The sequence below is a fragment of the Schistocerca cancellata genome, chromosome 11, assembly GCF_023864275.1.
Source record: "Schistocerca cancellata isolate TAMUIC-IGC-003103 chromosome 11, iqSchCanc2.1, whole genome shotgun sequence".
NCBI classification, from domain to species: Eukaryota; Metazoa; Arthropoda; class Insecta; order Orthoptera; family Acrididae; genus Schistocerca; species Schistocerca cancellata.
Genome location: NC_064636.1, coordinates 17,366,110 through 17,386,795, shown reverse-complemented (window position 1 = coordinate 17,386,795; position 20,686 = coordinate 17,366,110). Strand labels below are relative to the sequence as shown.

The 20,686-nt window shown below is 38.4% G+C and overlaps 1 protein-coding gene across 1 annotated transcript in view; it reads left to right on the top strand.

Moving 5' to 3' along the window:
- The window catches only part of LOC126108831 (uncharacterized), a 218,989-nt gene that overhangs the window by 158,846 nt on the left and 39,457 nt on the right, over positions 1-20,686 (top strand). Inside the window, exons 20-21 of the mRNA XM_049914195.1 lie at positions 4,377-4,709; positions 20,471-20,649. Coding sequence (XP_049770152.1) covers positions 4,377-4,709; positions 20,471-20,649 — 512 coding nt within the window. The remainder of the gene's footprint in view (positions 1-4,376; positions 4,710-20,470; positions 20,650-20,686) is intronic.

The following is a 20,686-nucleotide window of genomic DNA, read 5'->3' as shown; positions in this document are numbered from 1 at the left end:
CTGTACAGATAATTGTATCACTCCGTACGTGCTGCTCAGCATTGATACTGCGCATACTGCTTCCTCGTGTATTGTCGCAGTTGAAAGAGGGGGGCAGGGTGTACGCATTATGAGATATGCTTACCAGAACAGGTAGAGATGTGTGGGCAGCTGACATGATTGCATGTACAATACGTTACATACTCACCATTATCCATCATAACGAACTACTGATTTGCTAGTGAAGCTAAACGTAACAGCTAGTATAGAATTAAAAAGGGATAATATAGTCGTGCAAATACCATAAGACTCCCCTAATTTAAGTTCCATGATTTCAGTGGGCAACATTACTCTCTGCTTCATGGTCGTAATTGTGGTGATTGTCATTCGGTGCAGTGTATGCATATATTTTGTAGGTATAGTTCTTTGTTGATTCAGCAGAGTGTATTTTAGTTTCAAGTCCTGACCATAATTTTGTAAAGTCTCTGATGTTAGCATTTGGCACCAATGAATTATTCATTATAAAATATTTAGTAGCAAATTAAGAAAAAGAAGGATGTTCACTTTGTTGCAATTCAAGCACACTATACTCTTGTACTGTAAAATTTATGTTAGCACGTCATGGACCCTATTCTAAATCGGGTACATTACATCTCGCGTAATCTTCCCCTCATCAATGTGACATTGCTTTCATCTGTAAGACCAAACTGCTCTAAGTGCCTGTCAAAGCAAATCCTCTGGAGAGAAAAAATTTAAAATAACATGTCCATCTGACATTATCGTGAAACGTTTGTCTTCATCACTGACACATTGTAATATGTGTATTATTTTATGTTCTGTAATATTTCTTGTCACTGCATGAGAATAGTGGGGTATCTGCCTTTTTCCCCAGTCCGAGATGACTTGGACAGGATTTGTGATTGGTGTAAAGAATGGCAGATAAATCTAAATATAGATAAATGTGAATTAATGCAGATGAATAGGAAAAAGAATCCTGTAATGTTTGAATACTCCATTAGTAGTGTAGCGCTTGACACAGTCACGTCGATTAAATATTTGTGCGTAACATTGCAGAGCGATATGAAGTGGGACGAGCATGTAATGGCAGTTGTGGGGAAGGCGGATAGTCATCTTCGGTTTGTTGGTAGAATTTTGGGAAGATGTGGTTCATCTGTAAAGGAGACCGCTTATAAAACACTAATACGATCTATTCTCGAGTACTGCTCGAGCGTTTGGGATCCCTATCAGGTCGGATTGAGGGAGGACATAGAAGCAATTCAGAAGCGGGCTGCTAGATTTGTTACTGGTAGGTTTGATCATCACGTGAGTGTTACGGAAATGCTTCAGGAACTCGGGTGGGAATCTCTAGAGGAAAGGAGGCGACCTTTTTGTGAATCGCTACTGAGGAAATTTAGAGAACCAGCATTTGAGGCTGACTGCAGTACAATTTTACTGCCGCCAACTTACATTTCGCAGAAAGACCACAAAGATAAGATAAGAGAGATTAGGGCTCGTACAGAGGCATATAGGCAGTCATTTTCCCTCATTCCCTTTCAGAGTGGAACAGGGAGAGAAGATGCTAGTTGTGATACGAGGTACCCTCCGCCATGCACCGTATGATGGATTGTGGAGTATGTATGTAGATGTAGATGTAGTCGTGAGTCACTGGACTGATATGGTCCACTGCCACAAAAAGTCAAAGTGCCCGTGCCATTATTATATATAAAGTATTATGTGCACCTTGAATAACTACTTCCACTTTTTGCTGTGTACTGCGTGTTGTTACTGTTTTCTTTATGGTATTAATCATAACCCGTTAATAATACGTGATGAAAGAAATTACTGACATTTAGCTGCAATGGGACGTTCACCGAACCCAACGGGGGCAGATGAAAATCTCTGCCGCACTGTGAGTCAGACACGTATTTCACCCTCTACGTGAGTAGTTGCATTAACTGTTGTGGCCATCCGAGCACGTTCCCCCTCTGAGCGAAATCTCCGTATGCTGCACACTACAGAGTAGCGGCCCCTATCCACTTGCTCATAGCCTGGTTTCCTGCAAGTGTTGGCATGCTGTGGTGCATGGCGCTGAAATATCATTACGCTGTCTGGTGTATAATATATTATATCTGGATGGTATCTGTTCTTTCGACAGTCGCAAAAATGCGGTTTTATGCTGATGTTACAATAGATTTGCTCGTGTGCTGTAATCAAAGAATTTTATTCAGCCCACTTTTTTATTTCTTCACAAACATTAACATAGAAAAGATCTGAACTGCTTCGACGCATTCTGCAGCAAGTGCTGGAAGTAGTGTGCCCACCACAAAGTATAATTTCATAAACAAATATGATAATCTCCAGTTAATGTGATGCATATTTTGCTCTCAAATTCAATAGTTCTGCATATTAACACTTGTTCAGAAGTGAGCGTTTTTTCAAACTACAGTTTATCATGACAAAAATCCCTCGTCTATAAGTGTTTTGCTACCAGAGCCATAAGTAAAATTTAAATTATGAAGTTAATCTCTGAAGTGTGCATACAGCATTGAGGAGAAATTGTGTACACTTATCATAAATACATTGAAAGAAAAAGCATATTTTAAAGGTATGAATACAAGAAATACAAAAGAGCCTAAATAATTTTGTGACGTTCCTAAATCCTAAGACACATACAAATAATTTTATATTGTGTTTAACAAGAATTTGATAGTATCCAAAAGCTTAACCAAACGATAGTCCAGGTTCTCAAGAGAAACAGTGAATAAATATAAAACCAAAACTTTGATAGAAATATGCAAGTAATTGATTGTATTTAATAAACAATTGAGAAGACACAACACTTAATTGAATGCTGTTTAGTAAAGGATAATCAGTACTACCAAATGAATGATAAATAAGTACAAAATTGACAGACAGGAATAGTCATCATTTTTCAGTGTTCCTGCCTGAAAGAAACACAATTATGACTGTCACTTCTGTTAATTGCAAATTCATTTCAAACATTTCACTCTGGTTAGTAATGGCTGTAAAAGGGGGGGGATGTTAATTGGCCATAGTGGAGGAGGACATGTTTGCTGAAAGTACTGGGTGGGATAGAGGATGCAGATGTAGGATGGAAACAACACTGAGAGTTTCATCTGACAGCACAACAGTCCTCTGTTAGCTCTGCGTGTCTCCATTCTCTGCCCAAGTCTCCCCAGGATGTCACTGAGATTTTATCTTAACTCCTTTTCTGAATACTGCATTTTGTAGTCAGTAGGGTGGAAGGTAACACATGTAGTTTGTGGACTCTATGGAATGTACCCAGGCATCACATTTTCTTTGGTGAGGGTCACAAGATGCGATTCCTATTTGGTGAACTCACTGCAATAAGCGATAATAATTATTTGTGGTTGTTTGTTCATGTAAGAAGTTGCACCCAGTTGCATTAATCTTATTTACACGAAATAGTGTCAACAGTAGTAATATGCATATGTTTCGGTATGCGATAGGGTGATGTACGAGACATTTCACCTCACCACCTTCAATCGGGAGTGTCGGTCCACTGCGACTGTCAGTTACGTGGTCGGTTGACGTTTTACAAGGTTATTATTAAAGTTATGATTCAGAACGACCCCTGTTTTCTTCCTTAGAGAATTCCACCCAGTCGCACACTCTGCCTGCCTTTTACAGCCACGGTGTACGCCGTGCCCTGTAGTTCAGAAGTCGGATCGACAAACTCTGTGCGAGACAGAAAGTCGTGCCGGCTGTATTCAAAAATGGGCGGAACGATCTGCAAGTTTTAGACTCCCATATATCTGGGAATTGTTATCTGTTATCCCACCTGTGTGCATGTTGTCTTTCTGGGATGTTGCATGCTGCGATTCTTGTCCTTCTCGGATACTGTGGCTGCAGTACCGTCCAAAATATTCCGAGACGACTCGTTCGTCAGCGCCCAGCACTCCTTCAGGATCCAGCATCTGCATTATCTGTTGACCACTACCTCCTGCAGCACCGTGGAGCACACTGTCCCGCAATATGTGCTTCAGAGTATGCACACTGGCACAGAGGCAGCTGTTGTTCATCTGTCTTCCACTTTTGTTCTGATATGCAGCATTTCGTCCTTGACCAGTCATGTGCCATATCACTCTGGTGTGTGTGTGTGTGTGTGTGTGTGTGTGTGTGTGTGTGTGTGTGTGTGCGCGTGCGCGCGCGTGTGTGCGTGGGGGAGCCAGTTTCAGTCTCAAGTCTCTCCCTGGACTGAATGTTCCTACTTTTTTGTCATCTTGTAGCGACTTTTTAGTTTTGATCTCAGTTTCTAGTATACTTCATACTTTCACTTGAATGTCTTTCCTTAAACAATATAGAGCTCCTGGAATCTTTAATGATCAAACACTGCCTTTGTAATGTCGTAACAGCACCGCCACCGCAACCTCGGCCATCCTCTCGGCCTCCGAGATTGACAGCGCCGATCGGGCAGCCCCAGACTCGTCCCACCCCGGTGGCACCTTCCGTGAGGACGACATTCCGGCGTCGGACGTGAAGACTTCGACAGACGGTGCCGCTACTCTTAACTCCCCGTGTGGTGGCATCGGTAACGGTCGGAGGGGGAGCTCTGTGGGCAGTTCTGCCAATGGAGTGGGTGAGGAGCGGCCCTCCAGTGACACTGGCTCGGCGAGTATCGCCCGCAGCAAGCCACCGTTCCAGTACGAGGAGCTAATTGCAATGGCCATAATGAAGTCACCGCACAGGTTGGTAGCACTGCTGCAGTCACGAATGCCACCATCCTTTACACACGCCTCTTTGGTTTGGCACCACCTGTAGTATTTTACTTTTATATTAGATATAATTTAGTGTCGTTTTGGTCATCAACCGTAAGTTTGTTTGGAAGTATTCCTTTATTATTTTATTTGTCTGCTATCTTCATCCTATCAGTATAACTTCTCTGTGTTAACACCATCAGCAGCAACCCGGCTTTCAAAACACTTTCTACCTGTGCAGTTCCTACTGTCTACAAATCCCCCCAGTACCGTGGAAGTTACTACTTGGTGCCTTAACGCGTCTTATCTTTCTCTTCTTCTTCTTCTTCTTCTTCTTCTTCTTCTTCTTGTCAATGTTTTCCACGTTTCTCTGCTCACTTGTTCTGCAGAGAAGCTCCTCATTCCTCATGTTACCAATCCACTTATTTTTCATCCATTTATAGCTCCACATCTCAAATACATCCACTCCCTTCTTTTATTCCACTTTCGCCACAGTCCATCATTCAGTTCCTTGCATGCTGTGCTCTACATGTACGTCATCAGAAATTTTTGTCTCAAACCACAACAGACTTCTTTTGTCGAGGAGTGCCCTCTTTGTCTGTGCTAGTTTGCTTTTTGTGTCCTCTTTTCTGTGTGTCTTCTGCATTATTTTGTTTCCAAGATAGTAGAACTGCTTCACTTCATCTACTTCGCAGTCCCCAAAACTGACGTTAAATTCGTCACTGTTTTTACATCTTGCATTCCTCATTACTTCTGTCTGCCTTACAGTCTTACAGTCTCATATCTAGGTGTATCCATCTGATTCTTTTCTGTCACCATCCTATCAACTACAGTTTTCACCCGTGACTAATGATATAATGTTTCCAATCGTTCTATCCTGACTTTGTTTCTGTTCTTTACTGGGCATTCTGCGCTGATAGGGGATGTCGTAATTCTATACTGGATCAGTGCATCTGATCATCAACACTCCCTGTAAAATCTTGTTATTCATGTTTCACACCCATATAGAGCAGTTCTCTATACTTAGCAATTTATTAATCTTTTGCTGCTGTATGTTAGCAGCTGTTTCCTCTTGTAGAAAGTCCACTTGTTTTAGACAGTTCGTGCAAGTAAGTGTTGTATTGACACTCATTATGTTAATGTTTGTTTTCCTTACATGTGTATGTATTGAATGTATGCCACTTCTGAAGCTCTTCCACAATTATTTGCAAAATGTGACACTTGTTTTGCTGGGAAAACAATATACAAGAGAGCTGTGAAACATCTTGATGTACATAATTTCGTGTCAGAATTGCAGTTTGGCTTCAGGAAAGCAGTGTGCACAGAAAATGGCATTTTTTTCTCCTTCTGTATGTGAGGCACTATCAGGGCTTTCATGGTAGGTTGAGGAGAGTATGAGGTATGTCCGGAAATTGAGAACTGCGCCTCTGATGCTCAAAGCAATTCTCTCTCTCTCTCTCTCTCTCTCTCTCTCTCTCTCTCTCTCTGGCAATTTTGGCAGCACTTCGTGTAAGGGCGAAGTGTTGCCACTGTAAGACACTGTAGCATGCCTCTTGATGTAATGCCATGTTGAAATGGGTGTGTGTTTTCTGAATCCCACCAGCTGTGAGGTGACAAGTATAATATGATTTCTTCTTGCAAAGGTAACATGTTGTACCATATATTTTACGAAATCTGAACAGTTTATGGGGATGAAATGATGAATCACAGTAACACGTGAAAGCTGTGCTGTGAGTTAAAGCTCGCAGAAGGAATGTTCGTAATGAACAGAGCCGTGAGCATACCTCACTGGTGATTGCCTTTGGTCAAAATGAGCACAATGTTTCTAGAAATCTCCACACCTGTTCTGCACGTAATCATTACTGACACACTTAGTTTTCGAAAATTGTGTGGGAGGTGGATGCCAAAACTGTTCAGAGATCGACACAAAAGTCAACGCAAGCACATCTTCGTGGGAATTTCTTGGGTGCTTCGAACTGGAAGGTGGTGAATTCCTTGACTGCATTGTGACTGGTGATTAAATGTGGTTGGCCATCTGCATTCCTCAGGTGAGAAGACAGTCAGGGCAGTGACGAGATCCCTCCTCACTGTTGGGAGAAAACTCTTGGTTCAGCCCAAAAAAGCATTACCTCTGGCATTTGGAACTGTATAGAGATTCTCCTCATTGAACTTTAGCCTCAGGTGAAACTGTTCTGTGTGGCACTGATGAACTGTAAAAAAAAAACTGCAGAGTTTGATGTAGAACAAAAGAAGAGGAATGTTGACGAAGGGCACGTGTCGCTCAACAGTGCACTCGGCCGACGCTACAGAGTAACTCTTCGGTTCATTTCGTTGGAACGTCATCGGCCATTCCTTTCTCGGCTCTGGTCTGGCACCTTTGGATTTTCTTCTTTTCATGTCTCTGAAATTGTTTGTGGGTGGAAACGATTTCTATTGACAGTGAGGTACAGAGTTTTGTCAGTCAGCGTGCCAAAGAGAGAGTAGGAGGCGTTTCTGACAGAGACATCGGCAGACTCATCCCCGTGGCTCGCAAAGTGCATCGAGAGCAAATGTGACTCTGTCAGAAAACAGTGTTTATGTACGTCTGTGAATTTGTGAATCTTCAGTTTTTAAGCAATCGATTACTGTTGATTGCTGCATGTGTCTCTCATTTTCCTCAGTTTAACAAAAGCAGTTGATTGTGTGGCCCATGTGACACTTGTCTAAGTTATAACATTAAGGGATTAGAGAAAAAAGCACAACAAGGTTCACTTCACAGGCGGACTGTAGGAAGCAGATAGTAGTCTTTCAGTGTTGACAAATTGGGAAGTTTTAAACTTACTGTGGTCATGTAAAGTGGTGTGTGCCACAGGTTCTGTTCTAGACTCATTGCTTTTCTTGCCATGTATCAATGATCTACTAGCATACATGTCAGAGGATTCAGAAAAATTTATCTTTGCCGTTTCACAAGTGTTATTATGCAAGATGTGATGTAAATAATGCTGGTGATACGTCAGTTGGATGCGGCTTTTAGAGAGCAAATAAATGGTTAACTGTATTAAAACACAATGCGTACAGTCTCTGACGTGGAACTTGTGTAAATATCAAATTTACTGTCTCTTGATGATGAAACAGACACTGAAAATTGACTATTTAAAAAAAATTTTTAGGACTTAGGGTAAATGGAAGGTCAACTTGGAAGTTTCTCAATCCAGGTATTGAGCAGAAACTGAAAGCTGCAGTCTTCACAGTAAGCAAACTATCCACTGTCTCCCACAATGAAACACAATGGCTTTTTTACTTTCAGGGTTGCCACAGATCCTGGAAATCAAGGAATTTCAAACATATCAGGGAAATATAAGGGAAATTTTGAGAAAACTACTGGAAAAACCTAATTTTTGTCTCAGTAGATGAAATGGTTTGTTCACTGAGGTGTCGCACATCGTCGCTGGCTACTTGCAGCTGAGTATGTGCACCACTTCCCTACTGTCTCTTTCCTGCTGCTTCTCCCCTTCCACTGCTCCCCTCAGCCTGCAGTCACTGCTGCCACCACTTCCTACAGCTAGCCTGGCAGCTGCCGACGAGAGGGACAGGGAGGCGTGAGGAGCGGTTTGTTTGGAAATGATTCTCAGAGCTTGTCGATGCAGCACCTGGAGACGGTGACCGTGTTAGTATGAGTTAGGTCTGAGTGTTTGTATGGATGTGTGTGTGTTTTCTTGTTTTCTGAAAAAGCTATGGCTGAACATTTAGTTGTGAGAATTTGATTGTCTTTTCTACGTGCCTGTCTTTGGCTCAGCAATCATCTTTACAGTGAGTTGCTGCCTATCCTCATTATTATTGATTCTCAGAGTATTTGAACTAGTTATCTGTTGCACAGATTGATCATTTCATCGACATGCTGTCTGTGGCTCGTGAGTAGCTGGCCACACGGAGCGGATTTCCACAGTGGGCAAAAACCGCAGGCTATTTCTTGCGGGTATCTGTAACGGATCGGCCCTGCCAATCTCGAGCCATTTACTTTCCACTAATGTGCGGGCCCTGCCCGTCGGATCTAGTCTCTCCGACCTGCCCCCAGGCCGGGTCTTTGTGTCTGTTGTATTACAGTGGATTTTCACGATTTATCCGAGGACCCAGGGCTGCGGTGCTCCTCAGCAGCCCAGAGACGATGGGCGATGGATTTCAGGAATTGTGTCTGTTTCACGACAAGTACATTGTACAGTGTGGCATTTTATACATATTTTATTTGTTCGAGTACATTGTGGCACTTCAGAAATAGTTTATACGTTAGAAAGTATGGACACTACAAGAAGAAAATTGTGGCTGTTTGTATGCTATTGTGGTGTTACCTTTTTATTTTATTATCTCTTCTTCTCATTAATTATTGAAACAACATCACTTTGACATGTAATTTTAATTTTCACCAAAAGCACATTCAACACAGCGGGAAAATACACGTCTTTCGTCTCAAGACAAGAGAGAGAGAGTCCTCCATTAGTTCTTAAAAACAAACAACTACGCAAAAGTAAAAAAGAACAAAATTATTTATAAAATCGGTCGCTGGCGCAGCGCTCTTCTGCGTGCGCGATCGTAAATTATAACTTTGCGGAAGTCAAAGTACCATTACAATGCTTCCTCTACTGACACGCTCCGCAAGCGAGCGTGGCAGTATAGAAAATTTACATAGATACATACATATATGAGAAAATAAGAAATTTACATATGACAAAAAAAATATTTCTGAGCACAATGCGCTTTGCATATCAGTCTTTGTATACAGTCTTTTTGGTGTGTATCTTCTTTAGGAGTCGTAACATTAATGTCTTTGAATTGCAGCGTAGTATCGTTGCTTAGCACAGCTTTTGAATTCAGTCCACATGATTCATGTTTACAATGGAATTAATTCTAACAATAAATGTTTCTATTATATTGCTCCAATGTCTTTAAACGTAGTATCGGATTCTGAGTGTGTGTGTACTGCCTGGATCTCTTACGTGTGACTTGAAGAAAATCCAAAGTTTGTTCAATGTGTCAACACGAAATTGTGATCTCCAGCAGTCGAATTTTGGTGGCGTCTACCGGGGTATAAATGGTCAATGAGGGCACAGGAAACACCTCACTGCCTACGACAGGTGATGAGCTTGTCTTTTACACCAACCTGAAGACCTGCCGGCTTCCACAACACCATACACTACAAAGCATATTGACACTACGTAAATATTTCTTGACCAGTGTTCCATCACGTTGGTTTCTTCTTTGCATTTTCAGTTCCATTTATATGAATCATGTGCTACATGCAGAAGTCCTTTGCAGTTCATTAACAGCTCCTTAAAATACATTTCTCGATACAATAAGTACATGAATATACAAATATTTACAATTAATCATTACATGAGATACATTGTTGTCATATAGTACATATACAGAATTAAATGAAAAATATAGCAATTTTTTTTTTTTACATTCAATATCATTGTGCTGACATGTGAATTACATTACATTCAGATTGAAATATACATTTTATTTGTTAGCTCATTCTTTTTCCGTTACACTTGCAACATTTGAAGATAATTGTGGCAACTCGCTAGAATATTCAACTTAAAATTCATCTTGCCTCCTGGAATAAAATTTACACATATTTCAAGCTTCAAGACAGCCCTCTGTAGGAGGATAGGTTCATGGGATGGTTGCTGACTACTTCATAAATACTAGTAAAGTCATCTCCTACAGTGGACTACACAAAATAAAATATGCTAAATAAAAATCATGTTAACTTAATATAACGTAAAAGTTCCTATACCTAATACCGTTTCTAAGTGTGGTGTCCCCACTATTGCTGTTTCTAAGAGTGGTACCCCTCTATTACCGTTTCTAAGAGCGGTGCCCCTCTAAATATCTTAGGATCCTACAAGTATGTACATCAGTGTGGTAAGTGTGTGTGTGTATATATATATATATATAGTTCAAGTCAATCATGTTCCTATAAAGTTTGTGTAGTTCATCTCCTTCCTTTCATGAGTATTAAGCAATATAAATAAATGTTTTACTTAATAAATAAATAAATCTTCTTAGATAATTGCTGCTGCGTTCCATGCTGTATATCCATTCTGTATTTACCTTGTGGTACCTGTAAAATTCTATTCGTAAATAAATATTTGTGTATGTCTCTCCATACTGTCAGATAATCACGAATTATATAATGTCCAATATTTCGTCAACATCTATAAATTTTTCTCAGGAAGGGATGAGAGTATGAGCCGCAACAGAGGACTGACGTTTTGTTTTCTCCTTATTCTCCTTTCTATTTAATGGTGCATCAGTTCAGTTCAGTAGATGAGCTTTAATTATGTCATTAGATGACTGCTAAATATGTTCTCTTAAATAGTTCTTCCAATCTGAAGTGTCAAGCCTACATAACTCCAAAAATTTCATTACAAGTTCCCATTAGATTAGTGTTAAAGTGTTATAGATTTAAATCTTCTGGTATATTTCCAACAGTGGCTGCTGTAAATAATTCTTTCCACATAAATCTATACTTTCACCTTTAGTTATAAGAATATATAAGACACCACATAAGTTATTATCTCAGGCATACCAATCTTTCAATAAATAATAATCTTTCCACTACTTTCATTCTGTATTCCATGAGTACATGTGATATACTGTTCAAATCTAGTTTCTCTCCTCTCAACATATTCTCACTTACTCATAACATTCTCACCTACCCATTATTCATTCTTCACAAAATAACATATACTTATTCCCTCAGCATTATATATATATTTTCCTCTTATTCATCATCACTTACTTTTTACTTCAACAACAACAACAACAACAACAACAATAATAATACCCTTTTTTCATCTTATATTCCATTATTCCATTTACCTCTCTCCATATTACTATTCATCCTCTTATTAGACTAAAATTACATTCACTCATCTCATTCAGTCACTCACATCACTCATATCAACATTACTATTATCACATGCCTCCTAAAGAAAATAATTATGTTCAGTTCTCTGCCTCCTCTAATGTGTATATGCCTCGTCTAATGTGTATATGCCTCAATAGCAACTCCTCTTATAACCAAATATCTTATTAGCTATTGGATGGTTCACATTGCTTTCTAGACTTACCTGCATTCATTAGATTGTAAGTATCTGTATAACTTAAATGTAGGCTCATCATAACTGTATATCATATTCATTATCTTCTCCTCAGTAGCTAACATTTTACTGTATGTATTTTTTCAAATGTCTGTGTGGGTGTAGACCTCTAGGTTTATGTGTTAATGGATATTCTAATGAATAACAGCCAGGGTGTGGAATATTTGCAATTCGGTATGGTCCAGAGTATAAGATCTGCCATTTCCTGTTTAAATGTTTCAGTTTTGTGGGTTTAGGATGTGTTCTTAGTAAAACTAACTCATCAACTTGAAATGTTTGTGCTTTCCTGACACCTCTGTCATATTTCTGCTTTCTTTCCTTAGCTTTGTCACATAATGTCGTGTAAGCTTGTCTTACCTTCTCTTCTAAACTAACATGATTTGTTGTTGCTGTAAATTTAGGTAGAGGGTCTGTCCATTCATTTCTTTCTGTTTTATCCATAATTAATTCAGTTGGTGTGTACCCAGTAGAAATGTGAGTTAAATTGTTCACTATTTGTTCAAATGGTGCTAGGTATTCTATCCATTTTGTGTGCTTCTCTGGTGTGTGTGTTCTCATAAACTGTCCAAATTCTCGAAATGTTCTTTCTACTGGGTTACCTGCTGCATGAAATCTTGAAATTAAAATATGTTTAACATTCTGTTCTTCAATAAATGTCTTCCATTTTAAACTGGTAAAATATGCTGCATTATCCGTGATCATAACTTCAGGTTTTCCTATTCTTACAAAATAATCTGTTAATAGACGTCTGGTAATAGCAGTGGTAGAAACTGAACGTAAAGCATATAATTTTAAATACTTTGTGAAAACATCTAACACAGCAAGGATGTATTTCATTCCTCCACGTGCTTGTGGATAGGGTCCTGCAATATCTAAAGAAATTAGCTGTAATGGCCTCTTAGGTATGATTGGGTGCAATTCATTCATGCTTGTGCGATTAGAATATTTGGCTTTCTGACATATGATGCATTTCCTAATATTACTCAATACTCTTCGCCTTAAATTTGGAAAATAGCAATATTGTATAATCTTATCTGTACATTTGGTTACACCATAGTGTCCCCAAGTTCTGTGTGTAAATAAAATAAAATCATCAACATGAGCTTCAGGTAAGCAAACACACCAATGCTGTGATTCAGGGTTTCGTCGGTGAAATAATACTTCTTTGTGTAACGTGTAATATTTTTCAAGATGTGGGTCTGCTCCTGCACGTAATTTATTCTTTATCTGGATCCACCTGGGATCGTTGTCCTGCAATATGGCTAACTTCCTGCACATGTTTTTGTAGTAAGGTGCAAATGTACCATCATACATGAGTAAAATTTTGAAATCTGATGTTTGTTCTGTCACATCTGAAAATTCTTGTAGGCCTTGTGGCAAACGAGATAGAGCATCGGCTATAATGTTGGATTCTCCTTTTATATATATAATATCAAAATCATATTCTTGTAGTGATGCACACCAGCGTGCAAGACGTGGATGTAATAACTTGCATGATAGCAGGAAAGAAAGAGCTTGATGATCAGTATAAAGCTTAGTACGTTTTCCCCATAGAAAGTAGCGAAACTTGCGAAACGCCCATACTATGGCAAGTGTTTCGCGCTCGGTCACTGAATATGACTTTTCGCATTCAGTGAGAGTGCGGCTAGCAAAACTTATAGGTTTGATGACTGTTTGTTCATCTTCTACATGAATTTGGAATAAAAATGCTCCGAGCCCATAGGAACTTGCATCTGTTACTAGGCAAAAGTCTGACGTCATGTCAGGATGACATAACAACGGTGCATTAACTAAAGCATCCTTAATCGCTTCAAAATCTGTCTGACAGAACTCTGTCCATTTCCAAATATTATTTCTTTTGAGTAAAGATAGAAGATGTGGGCTGTTAAGAAGGTGGTAGGGTACAAATTTCCTGAAGAATGAAGATAGACCAAGAAAGGCTTTGAGTTGTTTACGATTCTGTGGGAATGGAAAATTCTTTATTGCATCAATTTTTCTTGAGTCTGGATAAATGCCTTCAGTTGATATGATGTGACCAAGGAATTTGATTTCTCTCCTCCCTAATTTCGTCTTTGATAAATTGATAGTGACACCTGCGTCAGAAAATTTAGTCAGAAGTTGCTTCAAAAGATTTACATGTTCTTCCCAAGTAGTGGTGGCAATGACAATGTCGTCAACATAAACTGTGATTTGCGATAACAATTGTGGTCCAAGAACAGCATCTAAGGCTTCAATAAATACTCCAGCACTCACTCGTAGACCAAAGGGTAGAACACAAAATTGATAACTACGTCCCTCACATAGAAATGCAGTGTATTTACGACTGTTTTTATGGAGGTTCACCTGCCAAAATGATGAGCGGAGGTCGATATTGGTTAAATACTGTACATTATGAAATTTTAAAAGTTGTTCTTCCAAATTAATAGGTCGTGTGTTGATTGGGATTATAACTTTGTTAATTTCTCGTGCATCCAGCACTAATCTTACACTACCATCCTCTTTATTAACTGCTAGGATTGGACTGCAATATGGTGAATGTGACCTTTCAATGATACCCCAAGCTTGCATTTTTTCAATCTCTTTCAAAACTGCGGGTTTCTTTGACCAAGGAATATTATAATATGTTCTACAGTATGTTTTGTGTGGTTTAACATCCATCTCATAAGTATAGCCTCTAATAATTCCAGGTTTCTCCACAAATACCTCAGCAAATTGCTGCAAAACTTCAAGTAATTCAAGTTGTTGTTCCTTCGTCAGATATTCAGATTCTGTGCATTTCTCATATAAATTATTAGGTTTAATTCCCTGAGATACAGGTTCATTAAAAGTTAAATCACATATGTTTATTGCTGCTGGATACACAAAATGTAACTGTTCAAATTTACCTTGTTTACTGTTTAAGTTTTTACCCTGTGTTAACTCTATTGTCAGTTGTTGTTGGTTTACGGTTAAATGACATTTCCCTTTTCCTAAATCTATGATTGCTTGATATTCATTCAAAAAGTCAATTCCTAATATGCAATGCATAACTAATTTGTCTACTACTAGAAAACTGTAATTGAGTGGTATATTTGAAAACGTGAAGTTAATTAGCACTTGAAATTTCACATTCTTTGATTTGTTACCGGTGGCACTTATAATGTGACAATTCTGTACTGGCAATGTTTGTATGTTCATTATTTGTTTGAGTTCATTATATAAGGACATTGAAATTACACTTGCTGCTGCTCCTGTATCTAACATTACTTCCACTTCATAGCTACCAATCATAACTCGTGTTATAGCCTGAATAATCTTCTTTGTTTTACTGGTACTATTAAAATCTACATCCTGATATAATTCCTTTTCTATTTTCTTACTGTCATCATATCGGAGAAAACAAATCGTCGGTTCCGTTGCGCTCTGCTCCCTACTGACCGTAACTCGAGCGCTTAGCTCGGTCGTCGTTCGTTTTCCGACAAATTCGGTTGTTGCTGCGGGTTGGGTTCATTGCCCAACTCAATAATATTTACATTTCTGTCGCGCGTCACCCAAGTATCAGCTGTTTGGTTGTTGACATTACCCCGCGTCGCATTGGGAGTTCCGTTAGGTACAAATTGAGGGTTGCTGTATTGCATGTGTCGTGGCGGTTGTCCATTGTGATTTCCCCATACATTATTTCGCCCATGACTGTAACTGGTGTTGCCATTACTGTTATTCCTGCAATACATGTTTGGATGTTGTTGGATGTTGTTTCTCTGAAAATATCCTGGATGGTACCTGTTATCCTCTCTTTGATCTCTATAATTTCGGTTCCTCCTTCTGTTGTTGTTATTTTGAATATAACTGTTATTGTTCTGATTGTAATTATTGTTCGGATAACCATTATAGTAATAATTACTGTTTCCTTGCCAATGCTGCGAGTTGTTTCTCCTAATATTGAATGGATTTGTCCCAGTGTAGTGTGAAGTGTTTCTTTGAGTGTTTTGTTGTGGTGTCGGAGGCGGATTCCAATAGCCTCTGTCATTTCTGTTGTGCGTACGCGAATTGCTTGGATGGATCGGATACAATTGATTGAAATTCCTGATCTCATCTCTGTAAACAACATCTATCTCATCAACATAACTGAAAAAATTCTTTATGTTGTCCTCGGACACTCCTATTAATTTATCACGGTAAGGAAATGGTAAGTGGCTTTTAAGTGTTCTAATTACATCTGGTAAATCTGCTGGTTTTGTCCAATATAATGTTTTGTCTAGGTAGCGTTCAAAGTATTGTCGTAAAGTCTCTTTCTTCGGGTTGTAAATTTCTGGATTGTATACTTCTCGTTTTAAACTTTGCTGTTCTGTGATCGACCAGAATTCCTCAAGAAATGCTTGTTCAAACTGTTCAAATGTTAAACATCGTCTTTTAATTGCTGCTCCCCACTTAGCTGCTCTTCCACGTAACAAATTTGTAACATATCGAATTTTATCGGCTTCTAACCAATGTCTCAGGAAAATACCATCAAAAGAGCGGATGAAAACAATCGGATGCACTTTGTCTTTCTCATCACATGAAAATGTCTGAAAGTATCCATGTCGTACTAATGTTTCATCAGCTACTCCCGATGGTATTATGGGTCCTGTATTTTGTGTCAAACTGTGCATAATATGTGGTGATGTCTGATAGTAATTTTGATCTTGTGGTAGCATTGAAAATGGTTCATTGGGATTTGTACCACTCATTGGTAATTCTATTTTCGGCTGTGTGCTGGGTCTAGCATTATTATGATTCTCATTTATGTTTTGGTTGTCTGTTATGGGTTTTGGTATCACTGACGAACTTGGTATTACATTCTCTTTAAGTTTACGTACCTCTTTCTGAATATTATCTGTTTCTCCCTTTACTTGTTTCTTTGTCTTATCCAAAATGATCTGTGTCATTGTCTCAAACTTCTCATCTAAATAATCATCACATAATTTGCATTCATGTACAAGTTTTTCTGCTAGAGTTGTGTCATTCTTTAAAGATGCTACATCTGCTCTGTCTTCAAGCTTTTCTAACTTTTCCTGTAAGGATTTCTGCTCCAATGTTACATCATTTAATCTGTCTGAAAGGTCTGTAATCGTCAGGTCTAAGTGTTCTTGGTTTGTTTTTACGGAATTGTGTGACTGTCGTAATTCGTCAACTTGGGTACTGGTTTTCTGTTGTTCAAAAACTACTGTTAACAATTTCTCATTACATCGTTGTAAGTCAGTTTTTGTCTCGTCACTGAATTCCACAAATACCTTTTCTTGTCTCGTAACCTTGTCTGATAAGTCAGTAAATTTCCTTCCAAGACTACTGGTGGTTTCTGTCAAGTCGGCAATTTGTCTCGATTGTTTTTCAAAATTTTGTTTTATGTCCCGTGTCAGTTCATCGAATTTAGTGTCAAATTTCCCAATGTCACGTTTTAAATTGTCATTTTTCTCGTCTAAAGCGTCAAATCTTTTGTCTAAAGTGTCAAATTTTCTGTTTTGGTCACCAAGTAACTTCAGAATCTGGTTGAGCATGTCAGAGTCCTGTGTCTTAGTTTCGTCATTTTTTCGTGTCTGATTGATGTCTGGTTCTGAAGTTGACGTTGTCAATGTCACGTTTTGTCGCATAGTACTCACTCTCCATTCGCCTGTATATCTGTTTAAATATAGGGGTTGTTGTCTTAATCGATCTGGTAAAATTATGTCTTGAACATCCTCCCTATTAAGTTCAATATTCATTTGACTGTCGGACATGTTTTGCAATGTGTCACTTTCACTAAGCTCGTCCGCGGAAACAATTTCTACGCGTCTAGCGTCCATCTTGCGATTTTCATAATTAATTGCAAATAAAATTTTCCAATGGTAAAAAAAAATTTTTTTAAATATGATATGTTGAAATCTGAAATTTCTCTTATGGAAATGGATATTTCTATATGATTTCTAATTAGAAATTGACTTATTAAATTGGCACTGAAATTTCCCTCGCACAAATAAATGACTGCGAATATGCTCTTCACTTATCATTTGCAATAACAGTAGTAAATCAATTTTAACTACAATTTGAAAAAAATAATTTCGAAATAAATGGATCGGAATAAAGGAAGTACAGATGGCTGCTTGAAACTGGAAAAAATGCAAATTGCTGTACTCACCATTTTTTCTTTGTCAGTCTTATGTTGCAAATGTAGCGTCAAATATACAGTTTTCAATCCAAAATTTTTCTTTCGCGTCCGTGCAAATTATTTTATGGAACGTTATTCTTTTCCATTTTTTTTTTTTTACCAAATTAATTTCCTCAACATGAAAATGAAAATTAACACAAATTAATAACAGGAAAACAATATTGTTGTAAATTTCATGCACGTAATATTACAATTTAAATGAATGAGACTTAGTCCAAATTCATTTTCTGATGCTATTAAGTGGTTAAAATTAGATAAAATGTCCAAAATTTATAGTAACTGCACTTGTATCAAATCCGAAGATTGCACTTGTATCAAATCCGAAGATTGCACTTGTATCAAATCCGAAGATTGCACTTGTATCAAATCCGAAGATTGCACGTCCTGTCACTAGGACGCCAATTGTGGTGTTACCTTTTCTTATTTTATTTATCTCTTCTTCTCATTAATTATTGAAACAACATCACTTTGACATGTAATTTTAATTTTCACCAAAAGCACATTCAACACAGCGGGAAAATACACGTCTTTCGTCTCAAGACAAGAGAGAGAGAGTCCTCCATTAGTTCTTAAAAACAAACAACTACGCAAAAGTAAAAAAGAACAAAATTATTTATAAAATCGGTCGCTGGCGCAGCGCTCTTCTGCGTGCGCGATCGTAAATTATAACTTTGCGGAAGTCAAAGTACCATTACACTATGTACCCATATATTTCTCGAAAGAAAAATCACACAATACTTGTAAAATATATCTAAAAATAAAGAAGCTGTAACTTACCAAACGAAAGCGTTGGTATGTCGATAGGAGACAAAAAACACACAAACACACACACACACAAAATTCAAGCTTCTTTATTTTTAGATATATTTTTCCCACGTGGAATGTTTCCCTCTATTATATTAATACCTGTAAAATAATAGATATAACACACTGCATAATTACCAATGATAATGAACATAGTAGAGCCAACATTTTATTGGTGGTCACCTGCAGTGTTGGTTTACACAACTCTTTCCCGCCTTACATACACCTTTCAAGAGTCCTGCTTTTTTCTGAGGTTATTTCTGAAATCAGTGAAGGTATTTTAAATCCGTCTTGCGCCTCCAAGTAAATTCGTATTTTTGTTGCCAAATGTGTTTCGTTTTTTTGAAGTAAAATAACATTATTGGTCTTAATGAAACACATACACCGTTTGGCTTGCTTTCTCCATCTAAAAACAGTTCATTACAGAAGATGTTGATGTTAGTACTTACGATTTTTGTTCACATCAGGAAACCCTATCTGCTTCCAAGTTTGTTTGTTTGTTTGTTTGTTTGTTTGTTTGTTTTTAGATATTTCCCCCTTTGCACTATTGTTTCTTGTACTTTAGCTGCAAAGACTGATTGTCAACTTAAGTCTTAATTTACCCTTTAGATCTCAAAATTCATCAGTGAAAAATGCTAAAACTTGTCTGGAAATCAGAGAAATATCAGGGAATTTCACATGGGGAAACTCGTGGCAACCCTGACTTTGCTTCACACTCTTTTCTCGTTTTGTGTTGTATTTTGGGGCAACTCTGTGCACTCGCCAAGAATATTCTCAGCCCAGAAAAGGGTGTTCACAGAGAAATGTAGTGTCAGTTTGCAAAGCTGATGTAGGTTGTTGTTGAGATACCTCGGGATTCTAGCTGTACTATCCCTGTACATACAGAGTGGTTGTGTGATATTACAAATTTTCAGGGATGACGGAGAAGAATAATCTATCAATTTGAGGTAAGAGACCTGGGTCTCGAATCAGCCGGGGTAAAAGTGGGCATCATTTCAAAGGGCTTTCAGCAAATCTGAAAATACTGGATGATAAACTCAAACTGCACAAATCAAGGTTGCAAAGTTTTCTCGTGGCACACATCCAATGGCTCTGTCCTGTCTTCTTGTCAGTCCTTTTCATCACCGATTCTCCTTTCTTGTCTTAAAAGAATCCACCAAATTTTCACCACCTTCTATTGCATCACAGTGTAACCAATTTGATCCCCCCTCCCCAGTCCATGATCCAGTCCTTTACAATTATCTGGTCTAAATGTTCATTCTCAAAAATTTCTTACTCAGATTAAGACCAATGTGTGATGCTTCTTTTGACTGTAAATGCCCTCTTTGCATGTGCTAGTCTGCTTTTCACATCATCTTTGCCTTATTGGTCATATGTTATTTTGCTTCCAAGGTTGCAAAATGACATAATTTTGTGATTTGTAATCTTATAAATAAATGGAATAAGATAATACAATGTTGACAACAGTGGTTCTAAACAGCTTCAAGGTAGGCAAACCCGTAAAACAGCTATTTACTTATCCATTTATACAAGTTCAAGATGGATACGGGACTCGGCAGACATACATAATAAAGGTGCCAAAAAATCACCTCTGCCTCTTTTGACGATCTGGACTGAGGTGTTTCCTTTTGTTTGTCTGGCAGGAGGGCAACGCTGTCGGAGATTAATGCCTACATTGCGAGCTGCTTCCCATATTTCGACCGCAACAAGAAGAGCTGGCAAAGCTCAATACACTGCAAACTGTGCTTCAGCAAGTACTTCATCAAAGTGCCGCTGGAGGGCAGGAACTACAAGGGCAAGTGCTTCAACTACTGGATGCTCGGTGAGTCCAATGGCCAGTGGTGGGGCAGCCTCATGTG